Source organism: Boleophthalmus pectinirostris, unplaced genomic scaffold (genome assembly GCF_026225935.1).
Source record: "Boleophthalmus pectinirostris isolate CB_2022bp ecotype Guang Dong unplaced genomic scaffold, ASM2622593v1 HiC_scaffold_13, whole genome shotgun sequence".
NCBI classification, from domain to species: domain Eukaryota; kingdom Metazoa; phylum Chordata; class Actinopteri; order Gobiiformes; family Gobiidae; genus Boleophthalmus; species Boleophthalmus pectinirostris.
The window spans coordinates 12,455,650-12,481,284 of NW_026571036.1; the positions used below are offsets into that span (position 1 = coordinate 12,455,650).

General features: G+C 36.6%; 3 protein-coding genes across 3 annotated transcripts; 2 read left to right on the forward strand and 1 right to left on the reverse strand.

The window, feature by feature from the left end:
- Window positions 1-1,661: 1,661 nt before the first annotated feature.
- On the forward strand, window positions 1,662-4,891 carry LOC110154083 (protein yippee-like 5). Its single transcript, XM_020918022.2, has 3 exons — window positions 1,662-1,820; window positions 2,329-2,478; window positions 3,702-4,891. The coding sequence occupies exons 2-3, from the start codon at window positions 2,338-2,340 to the stop codon at window positions 3,921-3,923; spliced, it is 363 nt and encodes a 120-aa protein (XP_020773681.1). The 5' UTR covers window positions 1,662-1,820; window positions 2,329-2,337; the 3' UTR covers window positions 3,924-4,891.
- Window positions 4,892-6,064: 1,173 nt separating this feature from the next.
- On the forward strand, window positions 6,065-13,461 carry slc35a1 (solute carrier family 35 member A1). Its single transcript, XM_020941248.2, has 8 exons — window positions 6,065-6,242; window positions 7,386-7,569; window positions 8,098-8,257; window positions 8,338-8,490; window positions 9,040-9,106; window positions 9,217-9,393; window positions 11,048-11,182; window positions 12,663-13,461. Exons 1-8 carry the CDS (start codon window positions 6,185-6,187, stop codon window positions 12,794-12,796), a joined length of 1,068 nt encoding a protein of 355 aa, XP_020796907.1. The 5' UTR covers window positions 6,065-6,184; the 3' UTR covers window positions 12,797-13,461.
- Window positions 13,427-25,065, reverse strand: rars2 (arginyl-tRNA synthetase 2, mitochondrial). Its single transcript, XM_020918253.2, has 20 exons — window positions 24,905-25,065; window positions 24,699-24,772; window positions 24,388-24,490; window positions 23,113-23,196; window positions 22,934-23,031; window positions 22,758-22,813; window positions 22,603-22,686; window positions 21,813-21,889; window positions 20,909-21,067; window positions 20,728-20,834; window positions 20,150-20,245; window positions 18,813-18,873; window positions 18,438-18,514; window positions 16,475-16,599; window positions 16,270-16,337; window positions 14,912-15,021; window positions 14,353-14,448; window positions 14,190-14,264; window positions 14,050-14,113; window positions 13,427-13,576 (listed from the first exon to the last, which is right to left on the reverse strand). Exons 1-20 carry the CDS (start codon window positions 24,938-24,940, stop codon window positions 13,490-13,492), a joined length of 1,737 nt encoding a protein of 578 aa, XP_020773912.2. The 5' UTR covers window positions 24,941-25,065; the 3' UTR covers window positions 13,427-13,489.
- Window positions 25,066-25,635: the final 570 nt, after the last annotated feature.

The following is a 25,635-nucleotide window of genomic DNA, read 5'->3' on the forward strand; positions in this document are numbered from 1 at the left end:
GAGGCCGAGAGGGAAGAAAAACTGTTTTAAAAAGCTTAATTTGAGTAATTTGAGTGAAAACCATTATAGCTCATAATGAATCAACAATGTTTTTACTGTGTATAAAATGTCTTATTTGATTTTAGCATGAAAAGTAAAACTATCAGCTTGATCTTTTAATCATTTTATACTGTTGTTTGCAAATGTCTGCTACCTCATGCATGATTAAGAAATTTTGTTTGATAAGGTTGTCTCATTTCTATCATCCTGTATTATAAGCACATGAAACCAGGACTAACCCTACAAATTAATGAAGTCTTTTTTATCACAGTAGTAATAATAGTAGAGCAGTAGTTTTACCACAGCTGTACTCTACACTGTAAAACATGTATCCATTAGGTGAATGCTGCCAAATAACATGTGTTATTAGTGTTGTCAAAATGTTTTTCTTCTCGATGCTGCCTTAACTCTTTCAAAGGGAATATGATCAAGAAAATGGTGCACATATGATATTTTCAGTGGTATTTCACCTATAAAACTTGTCTGTGAAAATCGTGAAAAGATGGCTTAAAGTATTTGCTGTTTCATCATGACTGATCACGTTCTCCAGATCAGATATTCCCAAGACTCATTTTGTTGATTACTATTACTGTGATATAAGGTTACACTTCTGCCTGCTGCTGTGTTATCTCACCCACAAGGACATTAACTCCAGATGAACCCCAATTCATCTTTCTAATCTCTGAATAGGGATTAGCAGCACTGGACAAGTTGCTCACTTTTGAAAGAAGAAAATTGTCTTCTTTTGGTCTAGAATTGTTAAAAAAATAAGGATGCCAAAGGATTTATCAGTATTGAATGATGTGATAAAAGATAAGTAGTGTAACAATTCTTCCTCAAAATGCACAGTGTACGTGAAATGCTGAAAACACATTTCTAGATATGAGGACAAGATAGTTTACCATAACGTACCTTTATTCACAGTCAATTGAGCTCAAGGGACTGTAGCAGCACAACTTGGTCCCATGTGCTGTTGAGGCTCATGTGAGAAGAGATGACTACTTGCAAGGACACTAAAGAAAGTAGCATGTTATTATATTGTGGTATCATATCATGGTTAATTCTAGTATTTAATAAAATCATTTACCTGCCAGCCTCATTGTTCAAAGTAACCTTTCTTGTCCATCTTGACTTCACTTTGCCCCAAAACTGTAATACTACTTTATGATTGGGCAATTTCAGAGACTTCTAATGTAATACAGATTTAACACATAATTGATATTTGTAAATATACATAAATATATATGTCTCTAAAATAATATCATACTGTACTTTAAACCGGTCTAAATAAAATTAAACGTGGCCATTTATTGATATTAGAACTACTTCTCGACCTCTAGTGGCTATTTTGTGAAACTACATAAACAATCATAGCACGACCGGAATTACGGTTCAGATTAACCTTTCAAAATAATAGCACTAACATTTTAGTGTATCCAAAAGAAAGACTTAAGACCCGCGTTTGTACCTGAACATGTTTTTTACACTTTATTTGTCGACGTATGTATAGACTGACCATGTAAAAAGTTTGCAGACAAAGAGCATTAACACATGGATTTGATAATAACGTTTATTTTGAAACCAGATTACAGGAAACGCTGCATTACACTACGTTAGCTTGGTTTCTTTCCTTGGGGCTGAGTTTAACAACAACATCGGAGACAACGCGTCACTCTTTTGGCAAAAGAGACGACAATATCAGTAAAACAGCCATATCCTTGAAGCAAAAAGTCTTTGCTTATCGTTTAATTTTATCCGGGGACCAGCAAACCGGCGTTGAGGTGAGGCATCTGCTCTGCTAAAGGTTGTTTGTTATTGGCCTCTGTTACTGCTAGTTACAGCTAAACAAACATCACATTTTACATGCCTTTAACATAAGAGTTATTTATAGTTATTACTCATTACTGAGGGTAAAAATGTGTTGTTTAACATGGGGAATACAATGTCAAGCTTAGAAAATACTATCAATGTAAACCTTTGTCAACCAAAACCGATGTTGTCATGCAAATTAGATCATCTGTTTAGCTCTGGTGACTTGTAAAGTTACCACCCAACCCCCAGTTTATAACATCTTGAAGTTATGTTAAGCATTTGGCCAGTAGGTTCAGTATTATTAAAACAAACAAAAAAGCATGAGATGTTCTAAGAGAGCTCTAACAAAATATAATTTAATACAGGATACTGTTGCTCTCAGGGACAGTATCTATAGTATCTATCAGTATCAGGACTATAGTGTCTGTCAACATGACCTTATCTTGACTGTTGTTTGTTTTTGTTTTGTTTTTTCAGTTCAGCAAAATGGGCCGTATCTTCTTGGACCACATTGGCGGGACTCGCCTCTTCTCCTGTGCAAATTGTGACACTATTTTGACAAATCGAGCTGAACTCATCTCCACACGATTCACTGGGGCCACGGGGCGAGCCTTCCTGTTCAACAAGGTATAAGCCACCACCTGTATTCATGCTTTTTGACCACTCCTACACTCAAGAAGAACATTCAGCTTATGTAATTCCACAGGGTAATGTTTATGAATAGAGGTGAGAGATATATTGAAAAATCCATTTCAATTGTTGCTCTGGGGATATGCTAGAATTAAAACTTGACAGCAAAAAGAGGTGATTAAAAATTACATGAAATGTCTAGTGTAATCTTCCAAACAAAGAACACAAGAAATATTTTTGCCTTTGTGTGGTTAATGGTTTTAGCTAATTTAGCTTTCTGTTTTCATAGAATCATGCAGTGGGGCTGTCTTGAGTTGGCTTAGTGGCGACTCATTGATACTACAAAAAAAAAAAAAAATTGCTGCCCAGAAAGGATTTTCCCTATAGAGTGCAATGTGCGTGCTTGTGTTTGGCTAACAGGGCATCGTCAGGTTTCAAAAAGGCTGAAATTTGTAGTGATCCTGATCATATACTTTTTCTCAGCTGAAAATCCTTTAGTTATCTTATAAACTGCTTTTTAAACAGCTTCGCCGCACTGGCTGTTGTCACTCTGATTGATCAGAGCTGTCAAATAGTACGTGAGACCTCGCTCCTTGTGCGCGCTCATGTGTGTTTTCATGTGCCCAAACAAGCACTGCTGTGTGTGGTCGGTGGGCAGGAGGGTCCATGGATGGATCTTACAGCTAAAGGCTTATCTAGAAACATGCAGCATTATGCTCGGCCATTGACTTGAATGGGTGACCATGTTTAGGCCCCAGGGCTTTGTCCCAGTAACAGGACCCAATGTGCCTGGGGCAGTGCCCCGACGGCAGTGAAGCATGGGTCAAATGCAGAAGACAAATTTCCCTGTGGGGACAATAAAGTGTAGCTTAGTTGACTTTCCACCACCAGAATGTTGCATATTATCACTTTAAATATGGTCTGAATTATCCAGATAGTGCAAAAAACAGACATACTTTTTTGTAAAAATCACCCATCCCCACCTGTAAGTAAGACAGAGCTTACACGTAACCCCAAACATTTGGTTCTTAAGATTCTTTTTCTTTTATCATTTCACTAAATCCTGACTCATTTATTCTTCTTATTCCTGACGTATTGTCCATTTAAAGTATATAGCCTGGCTTTAATTACTATTACTGAATCAAATGTATAAATTAAGATGGTATATTAATTACAATTTATTAAATGTATTATATTCTGTCCTCTCGCTTTGCTTCCAGGTGGTGAATCTGCAGCACAGCGAGGTACAGGACCGGGTCATGCTCACAGGGAGACACATGGTGCGCGACGTCAGCTGCAAAAACTGCAACAGCAAACTAGGCTGGATGTACGAGTTCGCCACAGAGGAGAGCCAGCGCTACAAAGAGGGTCGTGTCATCCTGGAGAGGGCGCTAGTGAGGGAGAGCGAGGGCTTTGAGCATGTCCCCACTGACAGTTCTTGAGATGCTTGTGACGATGTCAGTGGGTTATAAATAATGCAGTGTTCAGTCCATGCTTTCGCTACCAGAGCAATGCATGGGTCTATACAGTGTGCTAGGGCTGCACGATATAACAAGTAGTGCAATAATATGAGCTGAATTTGATATTATAGGAGAAAAGAGAATCTTCATTTCCACTATGGGGAAATGCCAATATTGTAATACCGATATGACGGTAATATTTGGATATACTATTTTCACATAGTAACCCTTAAAGTATCACTTAGGTTAAAGTTGAAATGTAAATCTCTGTATTTACTTTTTCAAATGGAGTTGCACAGACTTAATGTAAATGTGAGCTACAATAATAAAATTTGTTTGGTCAGAAACCAGAAACATGACAGAAACATCGTTGTAAATATGTACAGTTGCTCAGATTTAGGATCATAACAACATTTTAACTATTCCTTCACTGAAAGATATTGCGCAGCTCTAGAGTGCACCACACGGGTTTACTGCAACAAAATATTACAAGAGACAGACTGTTTTATTGAGGGGTTTTGACCCATTTCTTTTCCAATTTTGTTGAGGCAAGTCTGTGTCTAAACTTTTAATGTACTGTTACGTATGTGGACGGGGGCACAGTCAAAAAAAATAATAACATGTATCTAGATCCATGTTGTGTAAGCATGAAGAAGAGGAGCACAGCAGCCTGTTACAGTCAGGAGGCAATGAGTAATTATATATTATAATAACAATTTCCTTTATTATATTGCTGTTCCTGAATTATTATGTTTTGATTTGTAATTGTACCTAATTTATTTTGGAGATCTGTCATTTTTTTATTGATTATCTTGTTTGCTTGCCTTTACTGTGATTCTGTGTTTGTGTTCTGGCATAAATAAAGGTCATACAAGATAAGGGTAAGTGGGGATATTTAAAAAAGGCATACATCACTTATAATGAATAATAAAAAAGTTGGCCATGATCTACATTTGGTAGTTTTGATTTACATGGATGTGTTCAATATTTTATCTCTTTTGGGTCTCCCACCCATAGACAGCCATGTTAGCTCATATGTGCTTATATATAAAGTGTTTGATTCCTAAGGCTACCAACCAGAGGTGGGGACTTGCAAGTCATGACTTGGACTCGAGTCAGACTTGAGTCAATATTTTTAGGACATGAAACTTGACTTGATAAAATGGAGTAAGACTTGGGACTCGTCTTGGACTTGAAGGTCAATGACTTGGGACTTGACATGTACTTTAGCCTTGTGACTTAAGAAGACTTGATGCTTCTCCTAAAAATATATATGTTTTTAGAAAATCCTTTTTTCTGTACAGATGATACATGCGGCGCTGTGATGTGGTATCCTCAAATGTACTACGTTAATATACAGTATTATTCAGTAATATATAGTACTACAATACAGTACAACAGAGGGAGTAACAGAGAACTACATGAAAGAATAACTGTTAATTAGCTGTTTTAAATCTGAATTCTATCTTTTCTGACTGTAATCATCTTGTCAAGACATTTAAAAAGGAAAAATGAGCATCTCTACAACTCTTATATAAATACTCATATATAAATATACCATGACTCTTTAAGTACAATTTTGTTTAAAAGTCATACAAATTGCAAAAACCAAAGCTATGTTTGGTATTTTGGTTTAAAGTGGTTTAAAGTTTAAATTGACTTGAAGCTCCAAGCAGACGACTTGGACTTGACTTGGACTTATGAGCAAGAAACACGAGACTCGACTTGGATTTGCCTTGGGACTTGACTTGGAGTTGAGGTCAAAGACTTGAGACTTACTTGAGACTTGCAAAACAACGACTTGGTCCCACCTCTGTTATAAACAAATTTAACGGAATTACAGAAATTTAAATATACATTTACAATATATGCAAATGGGAAAAAAATTAAGCTGTTTTATACACAGGCCGCCCCATGTGTGTTTAAGAAAAAAATAGTAATTAAGCATTATTACATACAAAACTCATAAAAAATAATTAATATACACTTAAACAATGAAATACAATACAGTACAATATAATACAATACAATAGCTGTACAATGAATGAACCTAATTTATAGGCCGCCCCGCCGTCGGCAGCTGCCTGATTACTCATCAAACGCACCTTTTGTGTCAGCAGCGGTGCATTGTGGGAGATGTAGTACCTCAAACTGCGAGCCTGATGTAGCTCAATCTGCGCTTACAGGTTCTGGCCAAGAGACATTCTTTGCCAGAACATCACCAAACAGTGGCTATCCATGTCATGCCACTTCTGACTTCCCGTACTTACGCACTGACGCAGAAAACAGCAATAATGGCGGGTGAGTTAGTATTTCTAAGTCTTATCATTTTAGCAGCTAGCCACATCGTTGTCGCTAGCGTAGCCTCTCTTCATTGAAGACCAGACAGAGGAATAAATAAAAATGCTTCCTGTTAAATTGGGCCACTTCTGATTAGCCCAATATTTACCCTATAAAAGTCCGTAAACAAATACATTCTAAATTTATGTAAAGTGTAGTATAATTGTGAGACTGAGATTAACAACAAATTATACCCAAATTAAAGGATTTTTGGCAAATTATAATTTAGGTACACGTACCCCTGTCCGAGCAATGTTTAATGTTTAAAGAAATCTATTTTTATGCTCGCAAAATGTACTTTTTATTTATTTTATTGTTTGTTTGTTTTTTTTGTTGTTGTTTTTTGGGACATGATGATCCCACAATAGTTTTCCATTATATCTAATAGTTTATTACAGCTGTCACTACGAATCATAATTTTTGTAGCGCTCAAATACAACTTTTAGGCTAGAAAATGTTATTTATTTCATCATTTGCAATAGAGAAGCAAACTAACAGACATTTCTACTCTGGAAAATGGTTGCAAATGTTGTTAGATACTTAAAACCATTAGCATTTACAACTAATTAGAATACTGACCATGCGCATGACTGATGGGTCTATAAATAAGTATGTGCTTTGGAAGGCTTTCAAGTGCTTATTGCTTTTCTAGTTTTACATGAAGTATTGTTCATTCAGTTGTGTATTCATTATGTCTGTCATAACGTTATTAGATCTGTCACAGTGAAAAATATTAATGTGGGGAATATTGCTAAAGTAAATATAGATGATAATCCATAATATTGAAATCACACTATAAAGCAGAATTATCCTAAAAACTATTCTAAATGTACAATATTGTTAAAAAGGTATGAGCTGCAATAAATAATTAACAAAATGATGCTCTGAAGTAGTTAGTATATATAAATATTCAACTTTCTACAGCTCAGAACTTATCAGAAAAGGTAACCAATAAACATTAGTACAAAGAAAAAGTGCCTGCAATAAATGTTGACCTCCTAAGATAATTGTTCCATCATGTATTGAACAAGAAGCTGATATTGTATTTATTGTGACAGACCTGATTGTATTGATTTGTGTGTGTGTGTGTGTGTGTGTGTTTAGTAGAAAATGTGAGCGTGGGCTTCAAACTGTACTGCCTCACGGTGATGACATTAGTGGCAGCTACATACACAGTGGCTCTGCGATACACCAGGACCATTTCAACTGGAGACATGTACTTCTCCACCACAGCAGTGTGCATCACCGAAGTCATCAAACTCATCCTCAGTATGGGAATGCTCGCCAAGTGAGTGGAATGAATGTTTATCTTCGTTAGATTAGGAATGTTTTTTTATGGCAAAGATGTCAATGAGGAAGTATGTCATTTTTTCTTTTATCTAACAATTATGTAAAGCTAGGGCTGCAGACTTGCCCTTTACATCAGCCAGTTAACTAAAAGGGAGCGTGTTGTTGTCAAAAGCTCTTTGAATTATTAGGTTCTTGCAAAAATGTGACTGTGTATACAAAGAAGTGGATGTAAACAGTCCAGTCATTCCAAAAACTCTCTCCATGTTCTGGTATTCTTCCACCACATAAACAATATTAGTAAAATAATTAGTCGACTAATAAAGGCGCCATCAACTGATCAATCGGCCAAATGACTGTGGCACTACTTTTTATTATAATCAAACAGTACTATTACGCAACTACTACTGAGTAAAAGTATTTAAAGTTACCATTTCTAAGGTAAAAGTATAGAACTGATGATGAGTGCAGCTACTTTTACTGATTTTGTTTCTGTTTTTAAAATCTAATGTAATATTTTGCTTTACAGGGAAACAGGGAGCCCCAGCAGGTTAAAAAATGCTGTTGTGGAGCACATATTTTTTAGTCCTAAAGAGCTCCTAAAACTAAGTGTCCCCTCTCTCGTATACGCCATACAGAACAACATGGCCTTTCTGGCTCTCAGTAACCTGGATGCAGCAGTATATCAGGTAATGTAAACTCATTCTAAAGTCCCTGTAGGTTTTTCTCCTCATCCTGGTCTGACCTCCTTTCTGCTTATGTCGTCCAGGTGACGTACCAGCTGAAGATACCGTGTACGGCCTTGTGCACTGTCCTCATGCTCAATCGCTCTCTGAGTCGCCTGCAGTGGGGGTCTGTGTTCATGCTCTGTGTGGGAGTGACTCTGGTGCAGTGGAAGCCAGTAGAAGCCACTAAGGTTCAGGTGAGGAGATGGAGCAAAGTGCAGCTGAAATGGCATAGACGGTGCCTCAGAAATTATTATCATCTTTTCCAAACATTATTTAAAAACTGGTCAATGTACAGCACTTTGTTATGTATATTTTGGAGTACAGGTCGACAATTTTTGCATCATCACACTCAGAAATGTGCACTGTAAATGGCTTGGTTGAAGTTTAAGTATTGCACAAAATCTGGACCATAAAATTTACATTACAACATACTCAATATTTAAATTTAGCATATCTCCAAAACAACAATTGCAATATTATCAGCAATATTATGAGTTTTCTGTATGCCTATATTATTTTTTAATGACTGCACTCCACTGTAATAAAGAGATTATCGGTAATTGCTTTCTTTGCTTAATGTCATTGAAATGAGATAATTATATGTTCTTGAAATTATAATAACCATTGCCTTGGAACTGCATTAAGCACATTTCTGTCATGAACATTTTGTGATTTGTCTTACCACAATGCCGCAGCACATTTAAGATTTTATGTTCTGTTTTTTGTTTTTTTCCCTTTTTCAGATTGAACAAAACCCTTTACTTGGATTCATGGCCATTGCTATTGCTGTCATTTGCTCTGGATTTGCAGGCACGTTTGATGACTTTTACCTTTAACCACAGGAATTGTGTAATTTCTATTGTCATTTTACCGTTTTGAGCTGTTATCTCATGTCCATGTGTTGAACGCTTTTATTTTAGGGGTGTACTTTGAGAAGGTGCTGAAGAGCTCTGACACCTCTCTTTGGGTGAGGAATATCCAGATGTACATATCGGGCATTGTGGTCACGCTCATCGGTGTGTACATGACTGATGCCCAGGGAGTGTTGGAGAAAGGCTTCTTCTTCGGCTACACGCCCTGGGTCTGCTTTGTCGTGTGTGAGTAAACTCAAGGCGTGTTTCAGATTGTGGTGAATGATGCATGAAGCTTTGTTTGGAATGATTTCCAAATATTTAAAACTGGCATTGTAGTGTCCGGTGACGGGTAGGGTTCGGCACATCAATAAGATCAAATTAATATTATTCATTCATTTAATAAAATGAAAGTATATACTCATTCTGAAAGAGAAAAAAAAGGTGCACTGTGTAACTTTTCTGGGAGAGGGTCAGTCACCATGGAGATGTTATTGCTTTTCCTACAAAGTTTCAGAGTGTGTCATTAAGTGTCATTAAAGATAGTTTTAATGGGAACATGCAAGGGATGCTTCCAGGCCTTATCTCTGTAAATCTCATTCAGTAACAGTAAGAATGTCATTTTAATTCAGTGATTCATAGAAACATTTAACCGGTCATTCAGTGGAACATTCAAGGAAAAGCAATAACATTTCACTTACTGGGTTCCAGATTAGAGTCTAGTCACTAATAGAAATTATCAGGTTCAACATTTGTACATTTACCTTTTGGATATTTCATGGCAAAGTACTTTGTAATCAATGGGGGAAACTCAAAGTCTCTTGCCCCCATCTGGGAGTACGGCATCATTTTGCATTGAGTACCTTTTTAAATATTAGACTAGGACTCCATTCTATAATTCACAAAACACAAAAGTTCAAATTCATGAAAGTTTTTAAATGGATGGATCTGTAGCTTAGGAGGGAGGGAGAAACATATTGTACTCTTAAACGGCCCATATTACGCCATTTTCTGATCTATATTATCATCAAAAACAGACCTGGAGTCGTGTTTCATTTCATTCACATGTTTAAGCATTAACTGGAGCATTTTGAGCTTTGAAGATGTAGACAGACTAATAATAAAGGGTTACTCAAACTTGTGTGTGTGAATGAAACAAAACACAACTCTGGGTTTGCATTTGATGATTTAACAGCATTATAACATTGCCTAAAGAAGAATAAAAAATAAGTACTTAGCTCAACCTTGGATTTTTTCCATTATATTGCCAGTAATAATTCATAGCTGTATTATTTTTGCTGTTGTTGTGATGTGTCATGTCAAATGGGGATATAATGATATCAAAATCCCTCGATACAATATTTTCTCAGTTTGATATTTATTTATTTTTTTGAGGCTTACAAAACTGTGAATATGCTATTTAATCCTTTTTAAAAGTCTTGGAAAAGCCTTGAAATGCCTTTGATACTGTTACAATATGAGGAATTAAGATTTAAAAGCGCTTAATAACAGTTATTTCATCATGTAGTCTGCACTGACAATAGCAAAGGATCATGGTCAGTGTAGTTCCCTCTATTTTTGAGCTATTTCTGCACCATGGCAAGGCAAGTTTATTTGTATTGCATAATTCATACTTAAAGCGCTTTACAGAATAAGAAAGACATTAAAATCACCTATTATTTAATTTAATAACTATTAATTTAAGCAAAGAGACATGTAATTCGATATATTGTGTTGGCCTCTGATAGTATTGTGAGACTTTTGACGATATGATATCACGATATTTTGGATATTGTTACATGCCTAATGTCAAAACAACGGTATTGCTGTATTTTCTCTGTCACATTGTCTCTATGTTGTACCTGATCTGATCTAACTATCCCGTGTTTTTGTGTTTCAGTCCTGGCGAGTGTGGGTGGGCTGTACACATCAGTGGTGGTCAAGTACACAGACAATATCATGAAGGGCTTCTCTGCTGCAGCGGCCATTGTCCTCTCCACTGTGGCCTCTGTGATTCTGTTTGGACTCCAGATAAGTACGTCAATAGTTCTGGGTTCACAACGTCCTGTTTAATTCACAGAGGGGCAGGCAAAAGTGCTGTTTAATGAGCAGATTTTGTGTGGGCATTTGAAGATTTTACTTTTATATACTTTTTCTCAACTACTAAACAGCAACAACATCTGCACAGGTCTCTATTAGTTTGGAAACATAATATTTAAAGCTCTACTGTGTCCATATCATGCTATTTTCTGACTATAATAATATAACAAACAATATTATTATTTCCTCTTCAAAAACATTCCAGGAGTTATGTTTTGTTTCGTTTACAAATGTTTAGCACACAAACCCTGCATTTTTAGGCTGCGCTCTTCTCTCAAACTGAAAACACTCTCTTCCACCTTGTGATGTCAGTAATACAGGAAGTGCTCTACTGTGTTTTTAAACTCCATACACCTTCATTAAAATGTGTTTTGGATAATTTCAACCCAAGAATTGAGCATTTCTACTGAATAAAAGGTTAAAGGAGCTGTTTACTTGGAAACTACTGCTTAATGAGATCACAAGGTGGAGCATTTTGAGCTTTGGAGATGTAGTATTCAAACATGTGTAAATGAAACAAAACACAACTCCAGGTATGTTTTTGACAAGGTAACAACATTCTAACATGCCTTAAAGCTTAAAGACAAAAATATAAACCAAAATAAAGAACACTAAAAGCCAGAGGTGGGGACTTGCAAGTTGTGACTTGGACTCGAGCCAGACTATATCACTATATTTAGGACTTGAGGCTTGACTTGACAAAATGGGCTAAGACTTGGGACTCGACTTGGACTTGAAGATCAGTGACTCGGGACTTGACTCGGATTTGAGGCCTGTGACTTGAGAAGACTTGATGCTTGATGCTGACCGTAATGATTCACACTAAAATCTGGTCAAGATATTTAAAAAGGAAAAATTTGCATTTCTACAACTCTTATGTTATATTTATATGTGAGTATTTACATGACTTTTAATTTAGTTTAATTCATATAAATTGCAAAAAATTCAGCTATATTTGGTACTTTGGTTTAAAGACTTGAAATGACTTGAAGCTCAAACCAGATGACTTGGACTTGACTTGGACTTATGGGCCAGCGACTCGAGACTCGACTTGGACTTGCCTGTCTTTGACTTGGGACTTAACTCGACTTGAGGTCCAAGACTTGAGACTTACTTGAGACTTTCAAAACAACAACTTGGTCCCACCTCTGGTAAAAGCACTGAAAATCTTGAATTCTTGCTTGCATTCTTGTTCATAGTGGTCTTGCCTCTTCACAGAGCTGACCTGGAACTTAACGTGGTATTCAGCCGCATGAAAATCACATTGATTTTTCTCTAATATTCCACAGTTTGAAATGATCTTGTTCTCCATGAAGATAAAGAGCCAAACAGAACATAACATATGACATTTCATCTGTAGAACTGATCTTTAGTGTAATTTATCAGATTATAACAGCGTTGTTTTTCTTTTGCAGCTCTCACATTCTTCTCTGGTGCCCTGCTGGTTTGCATTTCCATTTACTTGTATGGACTCCCAAAACAGGACACGACCAAACTGCCCCGACAAGAAGCAGACAAAGAGCTCAAAGCAAAACTTATACCAGTGTAACCTCCACAACAGGTTTCTGCCGAGCCTACACACTGTGGTGCTTCCTGTTTGATGTTACAGAATCCAATCAGAATGGGACATCACACGTCACTGAAGAAGGAAACTTTTATTATTTTTTGCCAAATGATTTCCGGTTATAGTTTGATTCCAAGTGATTAGGGAACTGCATGACGAAGCTCTTTTTAATAACATAAAGAGCTATTGGAGCTTTTGTAGTCCTAAGCTAAGAATTAATGAAGTCATTTGTGGGAACTGACAATTGAATTTTTGTACACGTGTCATTTCTTTTGACATTGGGATTGAATGTAAACACAAGGATTTGTTTTAGGCCTTGTCACTGGTCTTCAGTTGTGCTGGAGAGCTGTATAAAACTGGACTGTGCCTCAGCATCTCTGACATAGGATCTCAAATGGTCATGGGATCTCAATCTTGTCAGCTCCTTATACTGAATAATCTTTAGTCATGTATTATCTTTTGTGTCTTGTACATATCACTTGATGCACAGGCAGCATGTATTTTTTATTATTTGAATCAAAATTATTGTAAAAAAAAAAGACAAATCTCAAGTTGAAATCCTTTCGATGAACAGTTACTTGTCTGTCAAATAATATATAAAGGGCAAAAAGTGCAACAGTTTTAATAAAAAATGTTTTATTTACACATAATTTCCCTATTTTTTTTATTTATTTTATTTTACATTTTTTGGACAGGTGTAATGCCTAATAGCTTAATCCCGTTGGCCAACACTGAACAGGAACCTTTGAACAGACGCCTTCGTGCCTGCAAAATACAAAAAACAAAAAATTAGTCAATGTTTTTTTCCTTTTACTACTTTCTACATTTTGGATACACATGGAAGACACCAAATGTATGAACCAAGATATAAGGAAAAAAGTAACAACTATATATATTTCGACAAAGCAAAGTGTGGCTACTTTGAGGATTTGAAGATAATTTTTTTTTTTTTAATATATATTTAGTTTTAGTGTTTTGATACATAATTCCATATCTTACTTCCTATATTTGATGTCTTCTGTATGTATACTAGTATAAAATGTAAAAAAATAAACAACAAAATAAACAAAAACATTGAATGAGAGGGCGTGTCCAAGATGTTTACTGGTAGTATATACAGTGTTGCTTTTAATTGGTAAAAATAGCCATGTTATGCTGCAAATATATCTAAAATTGTACCTCACAATACAAAAAAGCAGTAATACCATTCAGAATTTAGCAATGTACTATATTTTTACCTTTGCCACTTCTGCTGGACTTCCTTTGACGGGCAGTTCTCTGTGTGCTGAAGCAGTCAAGTGGCTATTGAAATGAACAAATATCGTTTTATGACACAACACCACTGTAAATGAAGCACTACACCAACCACAACTCTTACCACAACTTCAATAAAAAGTTGACTAGGTGTTTGGGTTGGAGATCCTGAGATGACTGGTGCAACACTTCGTCGTAACTATAAAATCAATAATGGTGTAGTAAAGGTAAATAATTAAACATCCTGTTATTTTTGCAGTACATAACGGTTGGGCAACATGGTTTACCGAAGGAGGTGCTGCACTATGGAGATGGCAGATGGCTCATTAAGCAGGGAAGGGTCAAAATGAGCTGCCTCCAAGTCTTCATTCTTCTGTAGTAAACTAGAAAATGAAAACAGATGGAGAAGATTTAACCAAGCAGACAATTATCTACGACTAGATATATAAAAGTACATTTCAAATATTTATTCAGTAAGTATGTTTCCACAGGCTGTGTTATTTCAACAGAGTAACAAAGTGTTGATAAAATCTTTCAATGTTAACTGGTTTGCCATGTAACCTCAGTTTTCATGTCGCTGCCAAATCATTTCTTGAGGTGTGGCTAAATAAGTATATCTCTGAGTACCATAATATGCTATCCACTTAATACCTGCTCACGCAACATACCATAACACCACAATAATGCCACAATAATACTGTTACAATAAATCACATTCCATTGCTTAAAATCATTGTTATGGTGCAGCAACAGCTAAAAAACAAAAAGGAACTACATTGACCATGATCCTTTGCTCAATTTCAGGGCAGACTACATGAAAAAATCAAAATTAAATGATCCAAAAACCTGCAGAGGCGTGCATGGGTGTACTGGAGGAAGACCCCGGTGTCCCCCTGAGCCTGTAAGATTCTGTCCCAGTCAAAGCTGTAATCTGAATGTAGAGGCCCTTTAAAATCCTAAAAGAAATAAATCATTGTGTCAATAGTTTTGTCATGCAGGTGTGTCAAAACAATCTTAATACCTCATATTATTTAGTACTGACAGATGCTTAGGGTGTTCTTACCAATTATAAGATTAGTACGGTGTTAGAAAGGAAATGCAGGGCGGGAATATGGAGGAAGAAGCTGACTGGAGCTCACAAAAATATAATGTTGGAGATACTATACTGTATACCGTGTACTGGAACACTTCATCCAAACAATACTCCGGTTAGAGAGTAAATACAGACACAAGAACATATTTTGGAGCCTTTAATGTCCTGTCTTTAGTCTTTAAGCTGATTGTTTGATTTTGTCTGAACTATTCTTTCATTTAGTAATCTATATGAACATCTGAATCATGTTGCTCACTGAAGTTACACACACATATAATCAGTCTATGAGTAACTATTAAACAATTTACATCAACAATCAGGTAAATCAAGTTAATAAATCAAGTTAATAAAGTTAATTAGCATTGGAACATCACATAGCAATTTAAAAAAATATTAGAAATATAGAAATCCACCTTTGTCATAAACTTAGATTAGGTTAAACGTAAAGATCTGAAGCTACAGCAGTTGGGCCACAAATAACAGCGTCACCATGGTAACAGTGACAGCGTTACTATGGTGCTCCCGAGGACCCCTGAGCTGCCTGCAAGAGCCTGACCAAATAAACAGTTCCCTTAGAGAATTTACAACAGGGAATACAGGACGATACAGAAAATTCATAGTGATGCTCAAAAACCATCTCAAAAACTTGCATTATGTCTGTGAGTGGGCTTGCCATTCCACAGATCTGACCTGTAACTTGATGTTATGGTGTCCTGTCTTATTGCTCATTTAAAGGGCACATATTGTACTATTTTCTTATCATATTATTATCTTGTTTCTTCATCAAAAATCTACTTGGAGTTGTATTTTGTTCCATTCACACATATTTAACACACAAACTTGGCACATTTAGGCTGAATTTTTCTCTCAAACAGAAAACTCCATACATCTTCGCTAGAATCATTTGAATAATTTCGGCGCTGGACTTGCCAATCTTTACTGAACAAAGGTAAAAGGTAGCTGTTAACTTGAAAACTACTGCTTCATGGTGGAAAAGAGCATTTTGAGCTTTGGCAATGTAGACAGACTAACAAAAATGGGTTATTGAAATATGTGTAAATGAAACAAAACACAACTCCATACAAAAAATTAAAAAGTTGTAAAAAATTACCTGGACTATTAATGCGCTTAACCCCACTTTCTCGGCCGTGTCCTCTGGATCTTCGAGTTCTTTTGTGGCTATGATGAAAAAGCAAAATTAAATGGCACTATAATGACAAACAATACTCCCTTAAATTAATTTACAGAGGGGCTTAATATGTCACTTATATGATTTATTATGGGAATATAACATGTTATAATAAGGTTTTGTTTACTTTTAGACTGGCTCATGTTGTGTAGCATCCTGGTGCGCGCTTCATCCAGGACATCCTCCAGAAAGACCACCTCTCCGGTCCGAGTCTTCATCCCCTTCACCAGACCAAACGGGACATGTCGACAGCTATAAAGAAAAAAAAAAAAAAGGAGTGAAGAGCCATTATGAAGAGGCGGGCTTCAGGGTTCTGCACTTTTGAACAGGAAGTCAGTGAACCAGGTTGTAATTTTGGCATACGTGAAGTCTGTGTGGGCGTGTGAGTCTTTATGGATGTTGTTCTTTTTTTGTACTGTGTTATCTGCCATGCCCATAATCAAAGCAGTTATTGACAGATAATTATCACCTACACCAGTTCGGTTAGTTAATTGTTTACGTCATAGAATGGACAGGACAGTAGGGCTGGGTATCATTAAGAAATTGCTGATACGATACATACCTACATGTATACATACATAATATACGATATATATATTAATAATATACGATACATAAGCAACGATACAATACAAATCCCGACACACTGAGCTTTCAATTCGATATGATATATTTAAAATCGATTCGATATGGTTCAATAACAAAGGCTAAATCATGGCTGTGATCCTAAAAGTCTTTGTTAAACCACTTCTTGTGCAAAGTTCACATGAAATGCAACATTTTAATCATCAAAACAGTGAAAATGTCAAATGTGTTGCATAAATGAGTTTCCTTCCTCTAAACAAGCAACAAAACTGTAGCGCTGTAACAAAATTAGTTAGTAAAGTATACAAAAAATACTCGATATACGTGATATATGATATACACGATATACACCATTTCATCACATTAAACAATACAATATATCAATATTTTTGCACAGTCCTACAGGACAATAAGTGGCGGTAGAAGTCAGAAACGCGTCTTTCACAGGGCGTATTTTTTGTCAGAAACCGGAATGCCCTTTTAAACCATTTCAGATCAATATTACGTAAATACATACATTTTTTAAGAGAAAAATAGCAAGTTGAATTGAGTAAACAGGACAAAGGTAAAAGGCTAATACTACTATACATACTAAAAAGCTTCTAATGAAATTCATGATAGCTCATCATTAAAGTGCACTGTGTAACTTCACCGGTGGAGAGTCTGTCTGTTTCCTTTGATATGTTACAACTTAAGCTGGAAGGTTCTAGCCTGATTCATCAGAAGGTTTCACTTCGTGGAAACCGTCTGACCTCACAGCATTAGGATTCGTTCGCTCGACTGTAGGTGGGTACTTCCAATCGCTGCTACTTTGTCGTGACGTAAGTAATGCACCACTAACAGAGCTAACTGGTATATTAAGCTTTTCTCAAATCCCGTAGGAAGAAGGGCAATAATGTCTTTCTCCTTGATTCAAATTCACCAAACATTCGCTTTGTTCAGGCTTTAAATCCTTGATCTCGGGAATTGTTGCCAACACAGAATGTATGGCTCTTCGCTGATTGGCTGGTGCCCGAATTTCAGAATTTCTTGCAAACCATTTAGTGTATTCTGATTCCTGATCTAATAGCTGGAGAAAAATGAAATAGAGCGGAGGCACTAGGTGGCGCCAGCCTGGCTAGGAAGGTTTCACAGTATGGCATTAAACCCATCTATCTACAAGACAAGCAGGTGACAAAACAGGTAAAGTTACAAGTCAGGGTTCTAGGAAGGCCAACCCACTCACAGTAATAATGTTTGTATATTTGTAATATGTAATATTTAAAGCCATAAAAATAACAGCATAATTGCAACATAGGTAAGTGTAATGTCATACTGTGGAACATTCCAGGTTAAACTGTAACATTTCCAAGCTCCAAGCTGGTGGCAGACACCTTCGAGAAAAGTTACACAGTGCATCTTTAAAAACAATTTGATATGCATATGACCTTTCTTCTATCTTATCTCCACTGTGTCATAATTGAAAGGACAAATTATAAAGATACGGTGGATAAGTCAGGCCCCACCTTTCAGCCCAGGGATGTCCCAAACCTGACAGAACCTGGAACAACTGCTGGAAGTGGTTGGCTTGACTTTTATCTGTCTTGATAAAAGAAAAGAGCAAAATGAAGAGAATATTTGTTATGCAAAAGGCTATGAGTTTAGTAAAATTAGTTGAGAAAACATGCCGAGTACACATTAGTCAAATTTTGTCTCTCTTTTTCAGTCTCTAAATAAAGTCTATTGTGCAGGTCCCAGGTGGACATGAGAGCAGATGGAGGCAGTTTAAAGCGGGTTATGTGTCACCGCTGCTCTGTTGGACTGTTCTGTTTTTGTTTTTTTGCTGAAAACCATCTGGATACACAGCTTAGTTGAGAAATACAAATTAGCAAAAATCTTACCACATAAATCATCTCTGTGAACTTGTACCTATCTTTTCGGTCAATAGCAGCAGCAATATCTCTGCAACACACAAAGAAATGAAACTGTTAGGGACGAAACCGGGAGGCTTTTTGTTTAGCGACAGGTGTTACAATGGTGTTTTTACTGTCATTTTTTGTATTCTTAAATATACAATGCTTGTGTACATGAAGGTGTTATTGTTTTTCCTGGAATATTCCACAGTAAACCTATCTCCGTGGAAACAAACATATGATACCACCAGGCCAAGTTACAGGTCAAATTTGGGGAAAGGTTAGCCTGATTCATCAGCCAGTTTCACTTTATGGAAACCGTCTGACCTCGCAGCATTAGAATTCATTCGCTTGATGGTAGGCGGGTACTTTTTTTAATTTAACCCATCACTGCCATTTGGTCGTGACGTATGTAATGCGCTGGAACGCTCAGTGGTGTCCAAGTAATTGTCAGCACATCAGCAAACAAAGCAGAGAGTGAACATGTCTGTCAACGATCATTGTGGAGATGAACTTGAGAGATGAACTTGCAAATTAAAGGTGCAGTAAAAATGCAATAAAATGCAATGCAATAAAAAATGCAAAGTTTGTATTTGACAAATGAAGTCCAAATGAGGATAATGTATGCCAGGGGTGTCAAACTCAAAAACACAGAGGGCCAAAATTAAAAACTGGGAATAAGTCATGGGCCAAACTAAATACCGAAAGATTTCAACAACATCTGCATGTTTTCTCTTCTTTCGAAATATGTAATGTTAAACTTTCTTTTATTAAAATAAATGTTTAATAATAGTTTTGCTTAAACATTGAATACAGAGCAAGCATAATATAAAATAATAATAACAACATTTTAAATAAATACTATCTCTATAGTCTATCTGCACCCTGCAGCCAGCTCTAATACATATTTGATATGATCTCGCAGGCCAAATATAATTGTATTGCGGGGTAAATTTGGCCCCTGGACCTGTGTTTTACATGTCTGGCGTATGCAGTTTGCTATACTAACTCGGGCTGGTTCTGCTCTTCACTGATTGGTCGGTGCGCGGTCTACAACTTCCAGGGTTCTTGCAAACCATCTAGTGTATTCCAATTCCTGACCTAGTCGCTGAAGAGAAATGAAATTGAGCGGAGGCACTAGGTGGTACCAGCCTGGCTAGGGAAATGTATCTTTGAGCAATAAAAAAAACTACTGCAAATTGAATAAACAAGAGATTGATATGGTTAATGCCATACTGCAGAACATTCCAGGCAAAGAAACCGCATCACCATGGTGCCGGGCCCTCCTGAAAAGTTACTAAGTGCACCGTTAAGTTAGTCCTTACCTCGTGATGTAGAGAGTAGTTCCGTCACTGCGAAGTACAGTGCAGACATTACTCATGTCTCCAGAAATAGAAAGATCCACCACTCCCGTGCCCTTCCTGGAACAAGAGATTTTACATGATATTACAGGAGACATATGCTGCAAATTTTAATTTATAGAGCTTTTAATCGTGTTATAATTGTTTTCCCTTCTCATTTACCCACTCAAATTTGGATTTAGAGTGACTAATGCATGTTTGAGTAAAGACAACCTTGCTCTAGAAAATTCCTGTTTTCTCTGACCCACAGCTCTTTTGTTATTTGGTTCTCCTTTTTTGTAAACTGTGATACACTCTGTTATGATAGCAATTATGGTATCGTACTGTAAACAAGCTTAGCCATTTTCAATCAGCAAACTTTTTCTTTGATTAATTTATTTCATTTAGGTCAATATTATAAATTAAAATGTCCAAAATACAAAACAAGGATCTACAGATGTCACAGATTGCAACTATAGCACACAAATGGATGATATGTCTTGTCTTCTTTAAATTATTAATCCCCAAAACTGAATTGCAGCTCACAGTTGATTATAACTTACTCAGTAGTTTTCAACAGGCCTCGACTCTGCAGCTGCTCGACCACCTCCTGAGCTTGGCTTTGGTGAAGAGACTCTCCGGAGTAAACATCAAAATACACCCCTAAACGCTGAGATTAAACACAATTATCGAAGGTTTAAGCCATTTTACAGACATTTCAAGTATTATAGCTATTTAATGTACCTTATATACATGCTGGTACTCTTCCACTGTGATGTCCCTGAAGCGTTGCCATAAACTCATAGCCTCTGTATCGTGTTCCTCGAGTTTTCTGAAGAAGTCTCTGGCCTCTTGTCTTAAGTTATCATTGTGCTCCGCTTCTCTGTTCACCTGTACATAGACCTGAAGGCAGAGGTGGGTAGTACTCAGTTACATTTACTTGAGTAACTTTTTAAAGAATTTGTACTTTTCAGAGTACTCTTCTAGCCACACACTTTTACTCCTACTTGAGCAATATTTTTCCTGAAGTAATCATATTCTTACTTACTTAGCAAAGGTTTTGGTTACTCTTCCCACTATCAGTAAGTTTACAAGTGACAAAGGTTTTATGCTGACAATTTCCAAAGATTTGAACATGTGTTTCTGGCACTGCTCCTTCAGATACAATGATTTTTTTTTTAGTTTTTTGTTTTAATTTTTGTGTCTATACTTTAGAAATACCAGATCCAATACAATAATTCCAAGTTATGAATCTGATCTTACCTCCTAACTAAGTAGTAGTTTTCCCAAATACTTTTTAACTCTTACTTGAGTAATTTTTTGATCCACAACTTTTTACTTCTACTTGACTAATATTATTTTGAAGTACTACGCTTACTCTCTTACTTGAATACAATTTTCTGCTACTCTACCCACGTCTGCCTGTAGGATGCCAAACCGTGAAAACATATGCAAAATACGCAGATCCTACTCTATTTTCCTATAGCTGTTAGTTCATGGTTGGTTAATTAACTGAGAAAGCCTCTGAGTGACAATGGAAGACGTACTATTGTGAAAGTGAAATGTCTCACACACAGTGACAAAACAGGTTTATACAAAGTGGAAACAATAGTCTTTGGCTGAATGACCAAAGAATCGGTCCTCTCACCTCAAACAAATGCTGTAGTGGATTGTCCTTGAGTTTTGAATAGGAGCCAAACTGTGTGAAGCCAGCTCCCAACAAACCTTGACAGAGTACAAGTACAAAATTAAAGACAAATTACGCAACTTTTCTGATGGAGAATCTGCCCCCTGCTGTGCCTGGAATGTTATACAGTATGGCATTGAGCATATCTATCTTGCATTTATTATACATTATACATTACATGTGGTTTTACTGTGGCCATATCGGCCTCAAAAGCCTGATCCCATCAGATCAGAAGCTTAGCAAGGCCATGCCTGGTTAGTACTTGGATGTGGGACCACTATAAAAATCAGGTGCCACAGGGGGGCGCCAGGCGCAAAAACTGTCATTGTGTCCTTAGGCAAGACACTTCACCCACATTGCCTAGTATGAAAGTGGTGTGTGCATAAGAAATGTTGGTTGTTGGGCAGGGCAGCTGTGGCTACACTAGAAGCTTTCCACCACCTGGTTTGGAGTGAATGATGAATAATGCTCTGTAAAGCGACTGATGACTTTAGTGGACAAACAGTGTTGTGACCTACTAGTCTCCATGGAGATAATTAATTTTAATGCCATAGTGTGAGACATTCCAGGCAAAGCAACAACTTCTCAGTGGCTCCACCATAAAATAGTACCATTTGGACAACAGGCTCTACCATTTTATTACTGCTCCTGCCATTTACAACAGTTTTTATTATTAGTAATAAAACTGTAGATTATTAAATACTATTACTCAAACAGTTTCCCTTTCAAATATTGGATAATCTTCACTCACCAAACTGCATGCCCCAGTCTCCCAGATAGTTCATTCGGATAACTTTATTTCCCAAAGCCTGCTTCAGGTTAGCAATGAAGTTCCCTGCTCAGGAAAAAAAAATAGGTCAAGTATACATTACTTTAAAAAGCAACTCTAGAGCTTCAAATACTCACCAATTATAGTGGAGCGGAGGTGTCCAGCATGGAACTTTTTGGCAATGTTTGGAGAGCTGTAAGAAAAAAATATAAAATAAAATAAAAATTATATATAAGTAAAAGTAAAAGTAGTAAATTATGCCATATCTATAGTGCATGTAGTGGTGCTCATAGTAGTGATTAGACACACATACCTGTACTCTACTAAAGTGGTGCCACGATTAAGTGTGTTCAAAAGCTCACTGTTTAAACCAAATGTAGCATCACTGTTTCCAAATGGCTCCAACAATTTCTATAAATGGATAAAAAAAAAACAATTACAGTGAACAATAAATATGGATTTCATAATAGAATTGATTAATATACAACTGACCTGTATTAGAAATTTACGGTTAATCGTGAAGTTGATGGCTCCACTTCCAGCAGAAATGTCCTCGATCACATTGTCTGGTTTTAACTAAGACAAAAAAAATCTTCTTACATCACACACAAACTACTGAGGAGGTCATATTTATATGGAAAAACACATGTAGCACAGAACAGCAGGACAGGCACGTGTGAGAATAAAAACATGGCTGCGGGGTATTCTTTGTGAAACAGATGTTCAGTTCAACTTTTACCACAGTTCTGTAGTACTGTGACTGCATCCACAACATGCCATTACAGTATGAATACCAACTGTAGGATATAGTTAAAGTAAACACATAAGTAACTAATTACAAATACTCACGTTACTGTAACTGAGTACATTTTGGGGTTTTTATACTTTGAAGTAGCTTTTTAAACCTTTACTTGCAATTGAGTCAAATTCTAGCCATGTAATGTAATTATTAGTTATATTTTAAAATATCAAAAGTCCCAATAATGCAATTCATGGCTGTCTCTGTTCCTTTGTATATCCACATATAACAGCACTGCATCTCCTGCTCTGATTCACCAGAGCTCAGATAGCTCACTTTTACACTTTATAATTGATAGAAGAGTTGTAGAAAATAATAAAAGCATGACCTAAATGCTTCAAAGTAAGATAACTAGTATTTTGAGTAGTATTTTTCAAGTACAATTTTGGTAGCAGTACTTGTTTTTGTTTTGTTTTGTTTTTTATTCAATATGTTCAAATACAGGGACATCACATACACATTCATAGAACATACGGAGGTGATATGTAATGAAAAAAAAAGAAAACAGAACAAGACAGGACCACAAAACTAACTATACTTAACCAAATAAATGTAATTGAAACATAATATGTAGGGGAGAGTGATATTGTTTTAAGTATTTCCTATAGATATTGTATGTTTTAATAGCTTTTCTGTTTTAGACCTGTTGTATTTTGTTATTATACTAGTGCCCATTTGGATTATTTTGAGTCCATTTTGTTTTATCTATATAATATTTGGCCAGCATGATCAGTCTGAATGAGAAAACTGAGATCTTTGTGAATGTAGTGGTTGCTGAAAAAGAATAGGATGTCCCCTTTTTCCTGGAGGCTGATCACATGTCTGGTTTTGGTCTGGATGAGCTGCTGTATGTGAGTCCAGATATTTCTGAGCAGTACTTATACTTGAGTACATTTTAGCCCTGTAATTGCACTTTTCAAAACTCTTTCCACCACTGGCAATCATGGCCCACCAGCTGCTTTTATTACCTGTCTGGTTAGGTCCTCTGTCTGCAGCTGTATGTCTCCTGTTGTGGGTAAACTCCCATTCAGTCGTAACACACTCAGTGCTAGTTTGAAGTCAGGAGTCTGCCTGTGGAGGAAATATACTAAATTATAAAAGTATAAAGTCCTCATAAAACATAGTTGTCGATGTGAAAATGCAGTTTGTGACATGCTGTAATTGTTCTGAGTGAGTGAGGACTGGCTTTGACACTACAATAATCCAACAATGTCTTATTTACATAGTGTGTATAGATTGTTTGCAATAGGGTATTTATTATTTAGGAAAAATAAATCACTGTTTTCTGAAGACTGGGACAGCAGACAGGGCGGGCAGTAGGAGCTCTTCAGGTTGCTGCAAAGTCCTGCTCAGCTGTAAACCCAAATACACATGTCACAACACCAGGGTTAAATAAATACAGGCTATGCAGAGGTTCAGGGTCAGCTTATGCTTCAGGACTATCAGACTATTTATACAGCTACACGCTAGTTTCACCTAATTTACCTTGGCAGCAATCGTTCTTCTAAGTAGGCAAGCCATGCTCCTTTAATGGTAATAAAATAAAACTAATATCATAGTGTTATTATAACATTGCAGTACATGCCATGTTACTCTAAGTACATATCCGCTTCCTCATTGAACAGCCAATCAGAGACGTCGCTTCCAAAACGCGTCATTTACCGGAGGTGCGCTCGTTTTTATCACTGACCGCGGTCCAAACCATATACGGAGTGCTCTAAACACACCTCATGCATCGACATTTTGGCACGCAATTGATGTAAATACATGATTTATGACTAACCACAGGCCTTACTTTGTAAACCAAGTAACAATAGAACATCAGTTTTACAAAATGTTCAACTAGATCAACTTTCATCCAATGCCATCTTGTCCTTTTTGTCTTTTGAAATAACCAACTTAGTGCACATTCAAGAGAGGTAATCTCTAATGGATCTTTCAACAACTTTGTTTTTCATTAGTGATCACAATCTCATTGTCATAAAAACGTGTGTGTAACTTAATGCCATACAGCGGAACATTCCAAGTAAAGAAATAGCATCTCCACAGAGACATCAAATCATCCGAAGAAGTATGTCTCAATAGCAATTCAATGTTGACCACAAGTTTGTAACATTGACCTGGTTTAGTCCTCTTCTAGTCTTGGCTTAGTCCTGAATTGGTACCTGGTTTTGCAGTGGTGTGTGTGGATATTTAAGAACATCTGTTAAGTACCA